The following is a 14,221-nucleotide window of genomic DNA, read 5'->3' on the forward strand; positions in this document are numbered from 1 at the left end:
CCGATACAGTCCTTGCCCACTGTCTCAGGGTGCGGGGGGCACCGGGGGCTCTGTGGTGTGCTCAGCACCAGAGCTGCTATTGGAAAGAGGGTGGGCTTGGAGCCCTTCCTTCCTCCAAGGATGAGCCTCTGGCAGGTGACCTCAGCTGCAGTCCAAGTCTGGCTTCGTCTCACAGGAAATTTGTGAAAATTAAATGGGGCCCCTGGTGCCCACCTGACACATTGGGACCCTCAACAACATCACTTCCCTTTCTTCTCTCGTGTTTGAGCCAGAACACATTGGCACTACCCCTCCTCAGAAAAGGTGGGGAGAACTAGGGGCTGATTTTCTTGGTTGGTTGCAGGACGTCATCAGCGCTGTCTGAACAAAACAGCACTGAGGGCTGGCACCAGAAGAGCCCAGGCCCACAGAGTCGCGAGTCCAAAGGATGTGTGGGTGGTGCTGGGGGAGCAGTCCTTACACACAAGCACTGGGGTGGCTTTCTCTCTGGCCTCCCCCACCCCCACCCCCCACAGCCCCAGGAGCCGAGCCCAGGACAGAAGCAAGCAGGTGAGGGCAAGTCGACCTCTGGGGAGGAGAGCCTGGCCCTTCTGCCCTGACCCAGCAAATCTCCGCAGTAGGCTGTCCTCCCTTCCTCCTCAGGGTGCTCATGCCTTGTGAGACGTGACCTAGAATCTGGAAAGTCACAGGGCTAAGCCATTACAAGATCACCAACACACAAAAACACTGTCTGCATCTAGAGTCAGCGGAAAACTTGGGACCTGGACAGCCAGCTTCCTCAACTCTGGCCAAACCACCAGACACAGAAGCATTTGTGAGAGCCCTCTAACACAGCACCTTGTTTCTGGCTGGGGACCGTGGGGACTACCAGGGCCTGGTGGTGACCAGATGCGAGCGTATCTGTGCCCCTGTGTCGAGGCTGGCTGCATGGTAGGGCCAGGACAGAGGTGGAGGGAGGGCCGAGAAAGGTGAAGATAGCTGGACTCATGGCGAGGAGGAAAGGGGTTCAGGGGTGTGCTTGGTCAGTCCAAAGTGCCCAGTGTGGGACATTTTGGGTGTTCGGGGTCACAGGCATGCGCAATGCTGGGAGCTAGCAGAAAGCCTTTCTTACCTGAGGTCGGCACCTGTGGGCTCTGGGGGCACTGGGTGAGAGAAAGAGAGAAACAGGGAAACACATGTGGGAGTCCGAATTGAAAAGGCACATCGCCCTCATGGCACAAATGGAATAAAAAGTGGAGGCAATCCCAGTGAGAATGGAACCCCGTCCTTTCCTGACCTCCTGGTATGTCCTGCAGGGTCCAGTGCAGCGAGCTGCCACCTCTAACCTGATGCTGTGCCAGACTCTCCCCATGAGTGGCTGGTAGTTTTGCAGACTGGGTCAGACGCCCCACCTAATACAGGCTCTCTGGGCCCTCAGGGCCAGGATGGTTTCCCTTTCTCTAATTGCAGCTAGAAGTCCGCTTCCAGCAGGAAACTTGACCCAGCAGATAAAGCTGGACAGAGAGAACAGATGGGCCGAGCGGCTGGTCCCTCAGTGATGTAGGCCACCGGGGGCAACATGCACCATGGTCCAACTGGGCAGCTCACCTGAGAAGCTCAGTGTTCTAGCCCCTCCGTGAAGGCCACCCACGCACGGGGACACGCAGCCCTGGCCCGTGTGTGCTCATGGAGTCAGGAAGGTGAGGCTGGCCAAGGGTTCAGCAGGGCCTTGGCTCCCTGTCTTCCCACCCCACTGCCAGTTAAATCTGACAAGTGCCCATGGCCATCCAGCACCAAGACTGACGTCCTGGGAGGCAAGGAGGCTGGGGACGGGAGCCTGGCAGCATCTCAGTTCCAAACAGAAAGGTCTGCTGGGCGAGCTCTGCTTTCCCCACTCTATGGGACTGCCTGCCTCCTCACCTCCACCCCAGGCAGCTTTGTCTGGGCCCCACAGCAGCCCTCCTAGGCACCTTGAGGCTGAAGAGGCCTGAAGCCACCAGACACCATGGACCCCAACTGCCCAGCGTAAGGGGAGGAGCATCCCAGGGCCTGGTCATCACTGTGGGGTTCTGTTTTCCTGAGGAAAGTGACATTTACTGCTTTAGGGCCTGGGACTCACAGCCAGACCCAGCTGGGAGGGGACGGCACTCACCTCGGAGGGCCTTGGATCGCGTACGAGCCCGCTTATCCTCATGTTCTAAGCTCATCTGCAAGCAAAAACAACTGTGATGTTAACCGAAACCCAGCACAGAACCACCCCTCGAGGGCCACACTGGACCTCCAGCCATTTTCTGGCTCAAGTTTTACTGGTGAAGGTGAATCTGTGACACAGAAAGACAAGGAGTGGGCTCCGAGGAGGGGGAGGCCTGAGACCAGGAGCAACAGGTACAGGGGAGGTGCTTCAGGACAGAGACCACCAGTCAAGGTGGGGGGGCATCCCTTGCCTCCTGCTCCCAGCCCTCCCACTGCCCCACACACACCCGAGCAGGAACCTCAGGCAGGAGCCCTACCCCACCCACCAGCTCTTCATAAATGTTAGGGTCTCATAGAATATGGCCTCCTGGCAAGGCTGAGGGTTCCACCCAGCACTCACTGGGGGTGGCAGGTGCTAAGGCACCATAGCAGGTCACCCACTGGGCCCCAGAGCCCGGCTTCCCACAGGAGTGAGTGCCTTACCACACTGGGATCATCCTCTTAGAAACAGGTGGCTGGGACTAGAACAGGCCTCCACAAAGTGTCCAGAAATGAATGACTTCAATTTTTACTGCGCCGTCCCAGGGAGAGCCCAAGGACAGGCGGCCTGAGCAGACCTTCCCTAACGTGAGACGGGACGCTCAATGAGTGTGTGCTCCTACACTCCATGAGCGTGTGCTCTGAGAGGTACAGGGGCCGCCAAGGCACCACCACCCTGGGGAAACGAAATGCAAGTTATGACACCACTGTAAATGTTCTAATAGTCATGTTATAAATGTAAAAGGAAACATGAAGCAGATTTTAATAGTAAACTTTACTTAGCCTAACCTATCCAAAACATCATTTCAACAGTAATCAGTATAAAAAATTATGAATTGGATTCTGTTTTGTGCTAACTCTGAGAAACCCGGCATGTCTCCTGGATTCACAGCACATCTCAGTGTCACCGGCCACATGTTAAGTGCCCGTGGCCACTGTACCATATAGCCCAGCTTTAGAGGTGGGAAGCAGTCTCAGGTGAAAGCCGGTTAAAAACAGGAATGCAAGCCAAGGGGCCATCTGGACAGGACCCACAGTCCACCCTCCCAGGGATGTCCTTTCTCCCAGGAGAGGGTGAGTAGAGCTTCCCAAGGGGGATGGGGCACCCCACACAGTGGAGAACCCCTCATATCCTCTGGCCACCCCACCCGAGCCCATCAGTATACCCCACATTCCCTGCCCCCTGCTAACTTCCAAGGGGAACACTGGTCCCATGAGGGAGTCGAGGGAGAGCCTGCAGGAGGGTGAAGCCTGGGGACAAAGGTCACAGAGAGGCTTGAGGTGGGGGACGCCCCCAGGGGCTACAGGTCATTACCTAGGATCTTGGACCTATGTCACCCAGACAAATCTGGGCAGATATGTAATGAAGAGGTAGGAGATGGGTGGACCCCTGAAACATTCCTTGTCTCCAAGGGAGAGAGTCCCGGTGGGGAGGGACCTCTGCCTGGTAGGATGAACCCCAGGCACCCCAGGAGCCCCAGGAGGCTCCAGGAGAGCCAGGGCCCACAGGGCTCACCACCTGTCCCAGGCCGTAGCCGAGGTCGTCAAAGGGAAAGCCAGACAGTGGGAAGAGAAGCAGGAGAAAGCAAGGAAGGGCTACAAAAGTGGGGCTGTAGGGCCTCAAGACCTGCAAGAGACGAGTGCTGAGGTACCACCCTCCAAGAAAGAGAAGGAATCCCCCCAAGAGGTACGACAAAATTCGCAAAGTGAACCTCCCCCCCACCCCCCGCCGGTGGCACTAACATGCAGTGATTTATGTGATTTGTTAAGGAAGAAAAATCAAAACCTGGGGTAATTTACGCAACCTGTCGACCCCAGGCTGCAGAGCCACGGTGCCATGAGCTCTGCGTTTATTACAGCCTTCCAAAAGCTTGGAAGACAATTACTATAATCTCTATTTTTAAAGCAGAGGTTCCCCGTGGACCAATGACTCATATTTAAAGTGAAGAGAGGAGCAGGTGTCAAAGGGACTTCATTACATTTATGAGCCTTCAAATGTCATCTGCACTGAGCCCGAGCGCAATGCCTTCCGATGTAGGCCGCACAATGGAGCTAATGCGTCTGATTGCCGGGCGCCTGCTTTCAGCTGAAATGCAATCTACAGCTTTTTTTTTTTTTTTTTTTTGTCAGTTTTCCCAAGGAAATTGGCAATCATTCTGCTAGGTTAAAGCGTGCCTTGGCAATTTGGATTTCCTGCAGATAAATTATTCAAAGAGCAGAGAATAGAGAGAGTTGCAGGGATGCGTAATGGGCGCTGCTTGCAAACTGCGAGCTCCCATTGATGAAGCTAACAGCTGTGGCATTCATTTTGCTGAGCACCTTTCCATTTGCAATTTATCTGCATCAAACGGTCAATAAGTGAGAAGTTCTCTTCGGTGCATGTAGCTTTGATTTTAAAGGGGGGAAAAACACTCAACCACAGGAAGAAAAATGGGTTAGCTCTTTAATATGAGGATGGATCTGTGAGACCCGATGACGTGGGACATCAACAACGAAGCAGGGAGACTTTGATTTCTGAGCCGTTTGAAACTAGCAGTGGTGGCTGCCTCGGAAGCATCTGGGCAAAGCTGTGATAAAACCAGCTCCACTTGATTTACGATTTTACGTTGTTTTCCTTCCTGGAGAACTGACAGCACTTCGGAGGTGGGTTCTCCTCTGGCCTCGCGCCCTGTTGTAGACGGAGAGCCGATGCCCATACAGCCCAGCACCGCCGAGGCTTGTGCTGCTTGGCACTGGCAGCCCCCCAGGGCCCTCTGTCCCTCGGCACACAAAGACAGGCCACTCACTGGTGCAGAGACAATGAGACACTTCCCAGTGGCTCACTGATTTATTTTTAAAAACCATTTGTTCCAAGCAAAAGCCAATCAAGTCCCTATTTTTGTACAGCCCGGAAATAACTGAATGGCCTCTCACCTGGAGGGTGAGAAGGTCCCCTTGTCACAGCCAAGCCAACCTCAACCCCCACTCTCACTGTGGGGCAGTGATCTCTCTCAAGAACATTGTCTGCGCTGTTTCCATAAGCCAACTTCATTCTGCCACCAGGAGCATGTCTAACAGCTTCCCTGTGCCCCTTAAACCATCACTCCACTCTAATAAATATTTCAGTGGTTCCATCTTCAATAGGAAAACTATGGGAGGAGAATAATTTACAAATGCAAATACATCCTGCTTTGCCACATCCATTAACCGAAGAGAATTGTCTCTTCACCCTTCCTTTTAACTTGCTTTGTTAGTACCATATAATGGGTCTCATTCAAGAAGGTGTTACTATTTTGTTCTGTAATGTATTTTTTTGTAAAGTCAAGATTAATCAGGTATGCTCTTTTTAAATACCAACAGTTCTCACAACACCATGCTACAAAGACCAGCCCCTTTTAAGACCTATCTGCATAGCACCCTTGCCAAAACTGAGTTCCTTAAGTTGGACATTTATAAACTTGGGAACCAAAAAAGCAAATGCAGTAATTATGCAGCCTTGAAACCCATGGGTTTGTCTGGATTCTTAGGCTGTGGTTGTCAGAAATGCACTCAGAACCCAGACACACAGCCAGTCACAAAGCAGAGAGAGCAGACTCTCAATGTCCGAGAACATCCAGTCATCGATTGTTCATGAAGTGTGCAATGATGCTTAACAGACTTCGTGCCGATCTTCTCCTTTACCCTCAGAGACCAGGTCTGCCCCACCCTCACCCCCACATTCAGGAGTATCCGTGGTGGTCTTGAAGGGGTGCCCCTCCCTCTTCTCTCTCTTACATCCTTCCTCTCCCTCTCTTCTTCTCTTTCTCTCTCTCTCAGTTCTTCTTGGCTCTTCCCAGGCATTCACAACTCCAGCTTCCTTCCTCTCCACCCTATGCCGTATCCCTGCCCTTCTGCATGGATGGCTAAGGGCCAAAGAACAGAATTCATGCTGAAGCTTTCCTGCCGCACCGCCCCCCCCCCCCCAGCCCCTGTAGGAGGAGAGCCAGCCTCAGCACCCAGGTGGCAGGGTAGAGCTCAAGAAGGAGGGAACTGCTTAGACTTGGGAGCCTGGGTGGGAGTGAGGAGGCTCAATGAATCAGTGAAGACCTGAGGGTCTTAGGGATGATAGCTTCAGGGTGGGAGGTCCTCCAGTCTTGGGAAACAGGAAACATCCCTGGGTGGCCTCTCAACAGTCAGGCCTGCACCTCCATTTTCCCACCCTTTCCCCCTCACTCTCCATTCTGTGCCTTGTCATTTCCCTCATGGCCCTCACTTCAGTCTGGAAGAAGCTCATTCATTCATGCTTTCAAAGCCATTGCCTCTCCTATACAGAGCCAGGTACCATGGCTTCATTCACTGTTCAGCACATATTATGTAAGGACAGACAGACAGGTGAAAAGATGAATGACAACAGTTGGAAACATGTCTGAGATCCCGGAACTGCAAAATGTGGCCAGGAGCAGTTGGAAGGGGCTGAATAGGGACCAGACCCTGAAGCTGGGTGGGGTCCAGACCCCCTGAGACCACTGGGGACATTCATCCCACCCCTGGCCTGGAGGGAGAGACAGGTTAGTGTTCATTTTGTTTAGAATGTGTTCCAACAGCTAGCAAAGCTGGAAGATTAGACTGGACTTGGGACAATTTTTTAAATCCACAAGATTATATGGATTATAGTGTCTCTGTGGGAGGATTTTGGTGTTTTCCCTGCTGGAAGACCTAGACAAAGAGAGGGGAGCACTCACTGACTCCCAGGAGACCACAGGCAAACCTGCCTGGAAGGAAGGGGTGACATGGGATGCGGAGGGCGGAGGGACATAACAGGGGCGTGGCAGGGAACCGGCTGTCACCTACCATATTGGCTCCAACAGCATCTGCCAGTGTCCCCTTTCTCCAGGGGAGGGAAGGGGGGGCAATATGGGCTGTTTTATTCTCTCAATTGTGCACAGCCAAGGGCAATGCCAACCCAACTCACACATCACCACTATGAAGCCCTTCCAGCAGATCCATGTACCTAACACTGAGATGAAGCTTCACTGAAGGATTTGGGAGCAGCATTAAAGTGTCTTCCTTGCTCCTTCTCCCCATCAAGCTTTCCAATAGAATCCTCCAGAACCCCCAGTGCCAGTCCCATATGCTGCTGCCTATCTGCACAATCTTCCTGGCTTCCTGTTCTTTTGAGCACATACCTGTATGACAGATCAAGAGTCAGCCCGAAGAGCAGCTTTCTTCTTCAAAGGTGTACAGGTTCTACTACCTCAGGAACCCTCTGCACACATTCTGCTTTCCATTCTCTGATATGTGAGGCTAAATCACATGCCCACACCCCTGCTCCCCACCATGGCTACCACAGCACCCTTGGTTCCTTGAAATTATAGTTCTGTCGCCTCTTTGGGGGTGTCCAAATGCATGTCTGAAATTCTCCGGACACCCACCCATTGTTCGACCTACTGGCAGCTGAATAGAGCAGACTTTGCCTTGGTTTGTAGAAAGGATAACCCATGGAGCATTATCTAGCACATGTCTTGGGAGGGGTTCTCCTAACATCTCTGGGCAGGGAATTGTGGCTCACTCCAACCCCAAATTAAAAATTGTATGCAAACAGGGGTGCCTGAGTGGTTCGCTTGGTTAAGCATCCTACTTCAACTCAGGTCATGATCTCATGGTTCATGAGTTCAAGCCCCTTGTCGGGATCTGTGCTGACAGCTCAGAGCCTGAACCCTGCTTCGGATTCTGAGTCCTCCTCTCTCTCTGCCCCTCCCCCGCTTGTACTCTGTCTCTCTCTGTCTCTCAAAAATAAATAAGCATTTAAAAATTTTTTAATTATATGCAGACAAAGAAACAAAAAATAGACTCTTAACTATGGAGAACAAACTGGTAGTTACCAAAGGGGAGGTGCATTGGGGGGAGGGGGGAGAATGGGTGAAATAGGTGAAGAAGATTAAAAGTACACTTATCGTGATGAGCACTGAGTACCACGTAGAATTGTTGAATCACTGCATTGTATACCTTAAATATAACACCATATGTTAACTGTACTGGAAATTAAAAATAACTAAATAAATAAATTTTTAGAAAATTATAGTTATATAGTAGACACTCTGATAAAGCAGCCATGTCTGGGTCCATCTGTTTAAAACTCCAACATAGGGGCCTCTAGGTGGCTCAGCTGGTTAAGCGTCCAATTTCTGCTCAGGTCGTGATCTCGCAGTTTGTGGGTTCGAGCCCTGTGTTGGAGTCTGTGCTGACAGCTCAGAGCTCGGAGCCTGCTTTGGATTCTCTGTCTCCCTCTCTTTGCCCCACCCCTGCTTGTGCTCTCTTGCTCTTTCTCTCTCTCAAATATAAATAAGTAAACATTAAAAAAAAAGAAAAAGCTCCAACATAAATGGAATATCTACCTACCCAAGTGTAGGAATCTAGTAACATCCAGTGAAGCAGGCCAGAAAGGCCATGCCCAGTGGCACCTCCCTCCCTTGTCAGGAGGAAGGGCTGCTAAGCGTCCATGCAATCAACCTTCTCCTGGATTCATACCTGGAGTCCTCCATTCAATATTATGTGATTGGGGCCCAAATGTTTCATTCTTGAAGGTCGGGAGGAAGTTTAAGTACCTACCATCAACACCTATTCCTTTTCTCCTTAAGTTAAAAAATAAAAATAAAGAGCTCAACGCCCAGCACCTTCCCCAAACCCACAACCACCTAATCTTTTCTAACAGCCCCTTCACAGCCCATCTCTGAGCTGTCCACATGCCTGGTGCTGAAGCCAGAGGCACACAGCAAACCAAGCCATGAGTACCCACCCACTCACACGGGACTCCTCTGCTCCCACCACCCTCCAGGAACTGAGGCTCCACCACCCCACCCCCACCATGTAAAGCCAGTCCCCACTTGCTGTGTGGCACTCTGCTCTCCCATGGCCTCCACTGCTCCCATGCTTTGGCCTCCCCAGCCTCCTCAGTCAGCACATACCACCCTACAGTCCTTCTGGAAATCCGCTCTGTCAAAGGAACATCCTCCCTCCTTGTCCAGCATCTTAGCTTCTCTGCTCAGAACAGTAACTCAGGCCCAAACTAGAAGTAAGACTCTCTAATGGGGCAGTTGTGAAACAGCCAGTGTTGCCAGGAAAGCCTGAGCAGGGGCCACCAGGCTGCTCACAGCAGGTCCTAACACCCTCTGCGCTTGTCAGCTGGAGCCACAGGGGGACAGCAACCTTCCTATCTGTCCCTTACACAGATCCCACAATTGTAGATACATGTTATCCAGAGCCCCTGGCCTCGCAACAAATAACTTTGTCAGTCACAATATCTCTGTTTGAATGCTCAGCACTGGAAAGGGGCAAATGAAGAAGGCAAATTTAAGGTGGAAAAAAAACAAGATAAATAACAGTTTAATGCGATACTTTAAAACATCAAAACATCAAAATACCTGATGTACAAAATACTAAAAATGTAAAGAAAGATAGGATCAGCATTTACTGACTTTTCCTTTTGCCTCAGGCTCCAACATGGCTCAGCATAGCAGTGATAACCCTACAGGAATAAGAGTGGGAGTGGAAGTACTTAACAGGGTACTACAAGAGACCCATTAGAACATATATTTTAGTCACCACATTCAAAGGAAAAGTGTTGGGTTTTAAGAGCAAACTACAAGCACCCTCAAGTGAAGTAGCCACCTAAAACTTTGTAGCCCTTCCAGACTATTCCCTGGGCCATCACATCTGGGTGGCCATGGCCTGCATCATGGCTTGGATCTTTGTTGAGGACCATCTCCATGTCAGGAAAATGAGAGACCAGAATCTGAGGTCTGGGAAGGAATGCCCACAAGCCTGTTGTCACTTTTACTTCCATCTCTGAGGGTCACCAGATCTTGGAAATCCAGCTTCATCCAGAGTATGTCATGGGAAGTTCTGGAATTGGAGGCTTGGTGTGGCTGTAGGCATATGGGATACCCTGGGTTGGGAGCAACCCTGGGGAGGCAGGGACCCTGAGTCACCTCCATCACTGAGTTCTAGTGGTGACAGGGATGAGAAGGGCATGTACCATCTACCTCCACTTGGGAAGATGGAAATAAACATGATCAACATACCAAGGAGAAAGTCTACCAAGGATTCTCAGCCTACCTGGGCAACAGCTATGGACGCAGCCCAGGTATGACCAGATCCAGAGCAGGGACCTGGCCAGAGGTGACAGTCTGTTGTCATATTTTAGTTTTACTCTGTTCAGAGTCGTTTTTCTTCCTTTAATTTTACAGTGACCAGATCACTGCTGGTCCTAGCCCCCACTTACCCTCTCTCTAGACTGATGTGACCAGACTGAAAGTCACTTCCATGCCCATGCCTGGAAATGAGAAGGACCCCTGCCCAGACCTGAGGGTGGGGCAGGTGTGGCAGGGCAGGGGCTGCCCTCCAGGTGCCTCACCTTGCTGCGTCTGCCCAGGAGGAGCCTCGAGGTCTTGCAGTTGCTGGCTTTGTCTCCTTGTGTCCACCTCTGACTCAGCAGCTCACCCCGGAACTCATTTTCTGAGGGTCAGAAAAAGAAAACCTAATGAAGGCAGCTGTGCCAGCTCAAGGGGAGAAAAGGGAAAACCTGGACTACTCTTTTCCAAAGCATTAATGTAAACCTTCTTTCCTGGAATCCATCAGAAAGACACACAATGTCACGGCCCCGTGGCTGTTCCAGGGACAAGGGACAGGAGCTCTCTGAAGAAAACTGGTCTATGATTGGGATGCTCAGAGGCTCCTAGCACCCTACATTCCTGCACCATCTTCCTGGAACCTGCCTCCAGTGGGTGTGGTTTCCATGAGCAGCCACTCCAACCAGGGGGCTGGTGCAAGTCCAACACTTTGCCTGCTTTGCCTTCCCTCTGCCCTGGTCCTCGCCATCTTTCCTCTCCTTTCTGCCTCTCTCCAGGGCAATGTCTCCAGTCGACATTTAATTTCTCACATAAATTCATGTGTCTAAGCAGAGGCTGAAGGCATCAGCTGGACATGACAAAGAAATGCCTATTCCCTGCATGGCACTCCCTGTTTCCATGACAACTAGCTTTCTACAACTGCAGCTTTTCAAAGGAAGGTCATTAAGTAACCAACAATAAAAACAGGAAATGAGTATTTCTGCATTCTGCTCTCTGCTTCTCTCTAGAAGTAAGTTTGGATTCTGCTGAAGGTAGGTCAGCACAGTGCTGTCATGCCCGTTATCTTTTCTCCCCTCACGAGCGCACTCCAAATGCTGTTTTTCTAAAATTCCACCACTCCTGCCCCAGACAGCCCTGTGGCTCCAGCCAGAGCATCCTCTTGTCTGAAAATGTCTCCATCCCATTAAAGGGCCTCCTGTGACCTCAAGGAGCACAGACACAGAGGGAAGCAGATTGGTTGTCAAGGAGACAGCCTAATGCAAGGTCTTCAAAGGAATGAGTAAAACCACCAGGATTTGACCCCTACTGTGTGCACCTACTGTGTGCCTGCCCCTCACTAAGCTTTGGGTCACCTGCAGGGGACCCTGCGAGGACTGGCCTTGACCAGGGAAGTGTGAGCAGTAAGGCTCTTCCTGGGGCCAGGAGGGTGCCCAGCAGTCATGAGCACACTCTGAAGTGGGGCCAGGCCACCCGCGGGGTATTCACATTCCCACACCTATGCTGGGAGTGTGGGGGATTGCCCTGAACTCACAAAGAGGATGCCGCAAACAAACAGGTGAGGGTGGAGGAGGAAGCATCCCCAGGGGGTGGAAGAGAGGAAATTTAGGAGGCAATCAAGAATCACCTGTCACACTTTAGTTGCATCTCTGGTGGCAGTGGAAGCTGGAAGACCCCAGGTCGCAAAGTAGGTGGGGTTCACTTTGTACACATACCTCCCAGGAGAGAAGACACTGCAGAACCCTGCACACGGGGCTGATCTGCAAGGCTCAAGTGGAATTTCTTGTCATGATAACATATGTAAAAATATGAGGTAACTGGGGCACGTCTCACTGACAGCTGGAGGAAAGGACATAAGATCCTAAGATCTTGGCAGAAGCAGGATTGTTCTCTGCTCCTCATATCCCAGCAGGGTACCTGAGAAGCTGAGCAGGGCCAAGCTCTTTCTGCCCTAGGTCTCTCCTGCTTCCCAGGGAAGCCCAGCCAAGATGAACTGCAAGTCTCTGTGAAGGGGCCTCTAGTTTTCTCTGTGATACTCTCACCTGCCCCTGGGGGTCTGGAAGTAGAGACCCATGGAATTCTCTGCAGCCACGCATCAGCTCAGGCAAAGTACTAGGGGTCTTCAGAACATCTGCTCCAGCATCACCACCTCTAAACATCCACTCCTGCCTCCTCTGGGCAAGAGAGCCAAACAGCATCCTAGTGATGCATTTAGCCCACACCCACAGGACACAGAGCCAAATAAAGCAAGACGTACACACCCCAAGGTCAGAACTTCATTTACCAGGACCCACCTTTACCTTGACGCAATTCCTTCCTTTTCCTGGGGAATTTTTGGCAGCAAACTATTGTCACTATTAGAAGCCCCGTAAAGTATGGCAGTGTTTCTCCTTTGCTGGGCAACGGCCACAGGCCCTCTTTGTCCCCTTTACCCCCTGCTGGGGGCTGTGTGTAGTTGGGCCCTACCACAGACAAGACCCCTCCTGTCTGGACACACTGAACAACCAGCTCCCCAGCTTGCACAGAAGCAGCACATGGAACCCCCCTCACGAGACAACTGCAGAGTTTCCAAGCCAGAGGAAGGCCCTGCACAGAGACACAGGGGTCCCATCAGGATGCCCCTTCTAGAAGTCATGCTGCCAGTGGACACTCAGAAGGCGGCGGGGATGGACGGGGACCTGCTCCACACCTGACCTGCAAGCCACCTTCTTTACCTGCACATGAAGCAGAGGGAAGAAGCGTTAGGGGATTTAGAGCACATGCAGAAAGTGGCCCCTCGGCATCTGGCACGTAGTGAATGCATGAGAATATCACCTCCTTTATTACCAGGAACTGCAAGTGAGGAAGACATTCTCCTCAAGACGGGTGCTTTCTTTGGGTTCTTGGGTCTCTAATGAGGTCTTCTGAAACCTTACTCATAGACACAGATGTCAAACAAGCCGATTAGGAGCAGGTGGCAAGGACAGTGTCACTGGCCAGGACCCATCTTTGGGACCTGGCACTGTGCTCCCTGCCTGCTCTGTATTGCCCCAACATCTGTCTCTACAGAGTGCCCAAACTCACTTTTATGGGACTCTGGCAGACAGATAAGCTCAGGAAACTAACACGGCCTGTTAGCAGATACATCTGGGTCCTCAGGGAAGAAAATCTCTTGACCCATCAGTTGTCCTCTCCTTCTACTAGGCTAGAGCCATGACCCAGGCGACAGCCAGGTCTATCCCTCTACTGATGACACCCACCCACCCCAACTGAGAACACTGCAGACCTGCAGCCAGCCCAGCCAGGCCCCTGAAAAGGCAGCAGGAAACCTTAGAGCCAGAGCACATTCTCCTTCCCACAGCTGGGGACACCCCCAGGTGGCCCATCTAGGAACCCACAGATGGCATCCACTTCTCCTTCCAGACGCTGGTGTTCTGTGCCCACTTCCAACCCCACAGACTCCTGGAGGGAGGATATGTCCTCCTAGAGGCTTCCTGGACTACTCTCCCTCTAGCCCTGCCAAACCACTGACAGCCTGACACCTTCCTCAGTTCAAACCCTCCCTCACCCACCCCAAAATAAGAACAGATGACAAGAAGCCTGAGCAAAGGGTCAAGTGGTAATTGCAAAAAGCCTGGATGTGTTCAGAGTCTTCACATTAGGTTTTGTGTCTGGTAAACCACAGGCAGCCTTTGGAGCCAGAAGCTGTTCCTACCTGCCCCTCACCCAGCATGTAAAGAGGGAAGTGTCTTCACATGGAGACAACCCACATCTGGCCTCTCCCATGTCCCCCCACCCCCACGGACACAAACTCATCAGAGATTCTCACTGTTTAGTGGGACATGTCAGTCCCTCATGACAGCCCTTCTCTGTCCCCTCTCCGTTCCCAACATAGGAAGGGAGGCCTTGCATCCCAGCTGAGCCAATCTCTCCATCTGGGCTTGATA

General features: G+C 51.7%; 1 protein-coding gene across 1 annotated transcript in view; it reads right to left on the minus strand.

Annotated features, from left to right (window-relative positions):
* MYT1 (myelin transcription factor 1) overlaps positions 1-14,221 on the minus strand; it is a 66,776-nt gene that overhangs the window by 37,733 nt on the left and 14,822 nt on the right. The window contains exons 2-4 of the mRNA XM_053199649.1: positions 10,583-10,683; positions 2,132-2,186; positions 1,112-1,142 (exon numbers count right to left, since the gene is read on the minus strand). Of these exons, the coding sequence (XP_053055624.1) occupies positions 1,112-1,142; positions 2,132-2,186 (86 nt within the window). The 5' untranslated portion in view covers positions 10,583-10,683. The remainder of the gene's footprint in view (positions 1-1,111; positions 1,143-2,131; positions 2,187-10,582; positions 10,684-14,221) is intronic.

Source organism: Acinonyx jubatus, chromosome A3 (genome assembly GCF_027475565.1).
Source record: "Acinonyx jubatus isolate Ajub_Pintada_27869175 chromosome A3, VMU_Ajub_asm_v1.0, whole genome shotgun sequence".
Taxonomy (NCBI): domain Eukaryota; kingdom Metazoa; phylum Chordata; class Mammalia; order Carnivora; family Felidae; genus Acinonyx; species Acinonyx jubatus.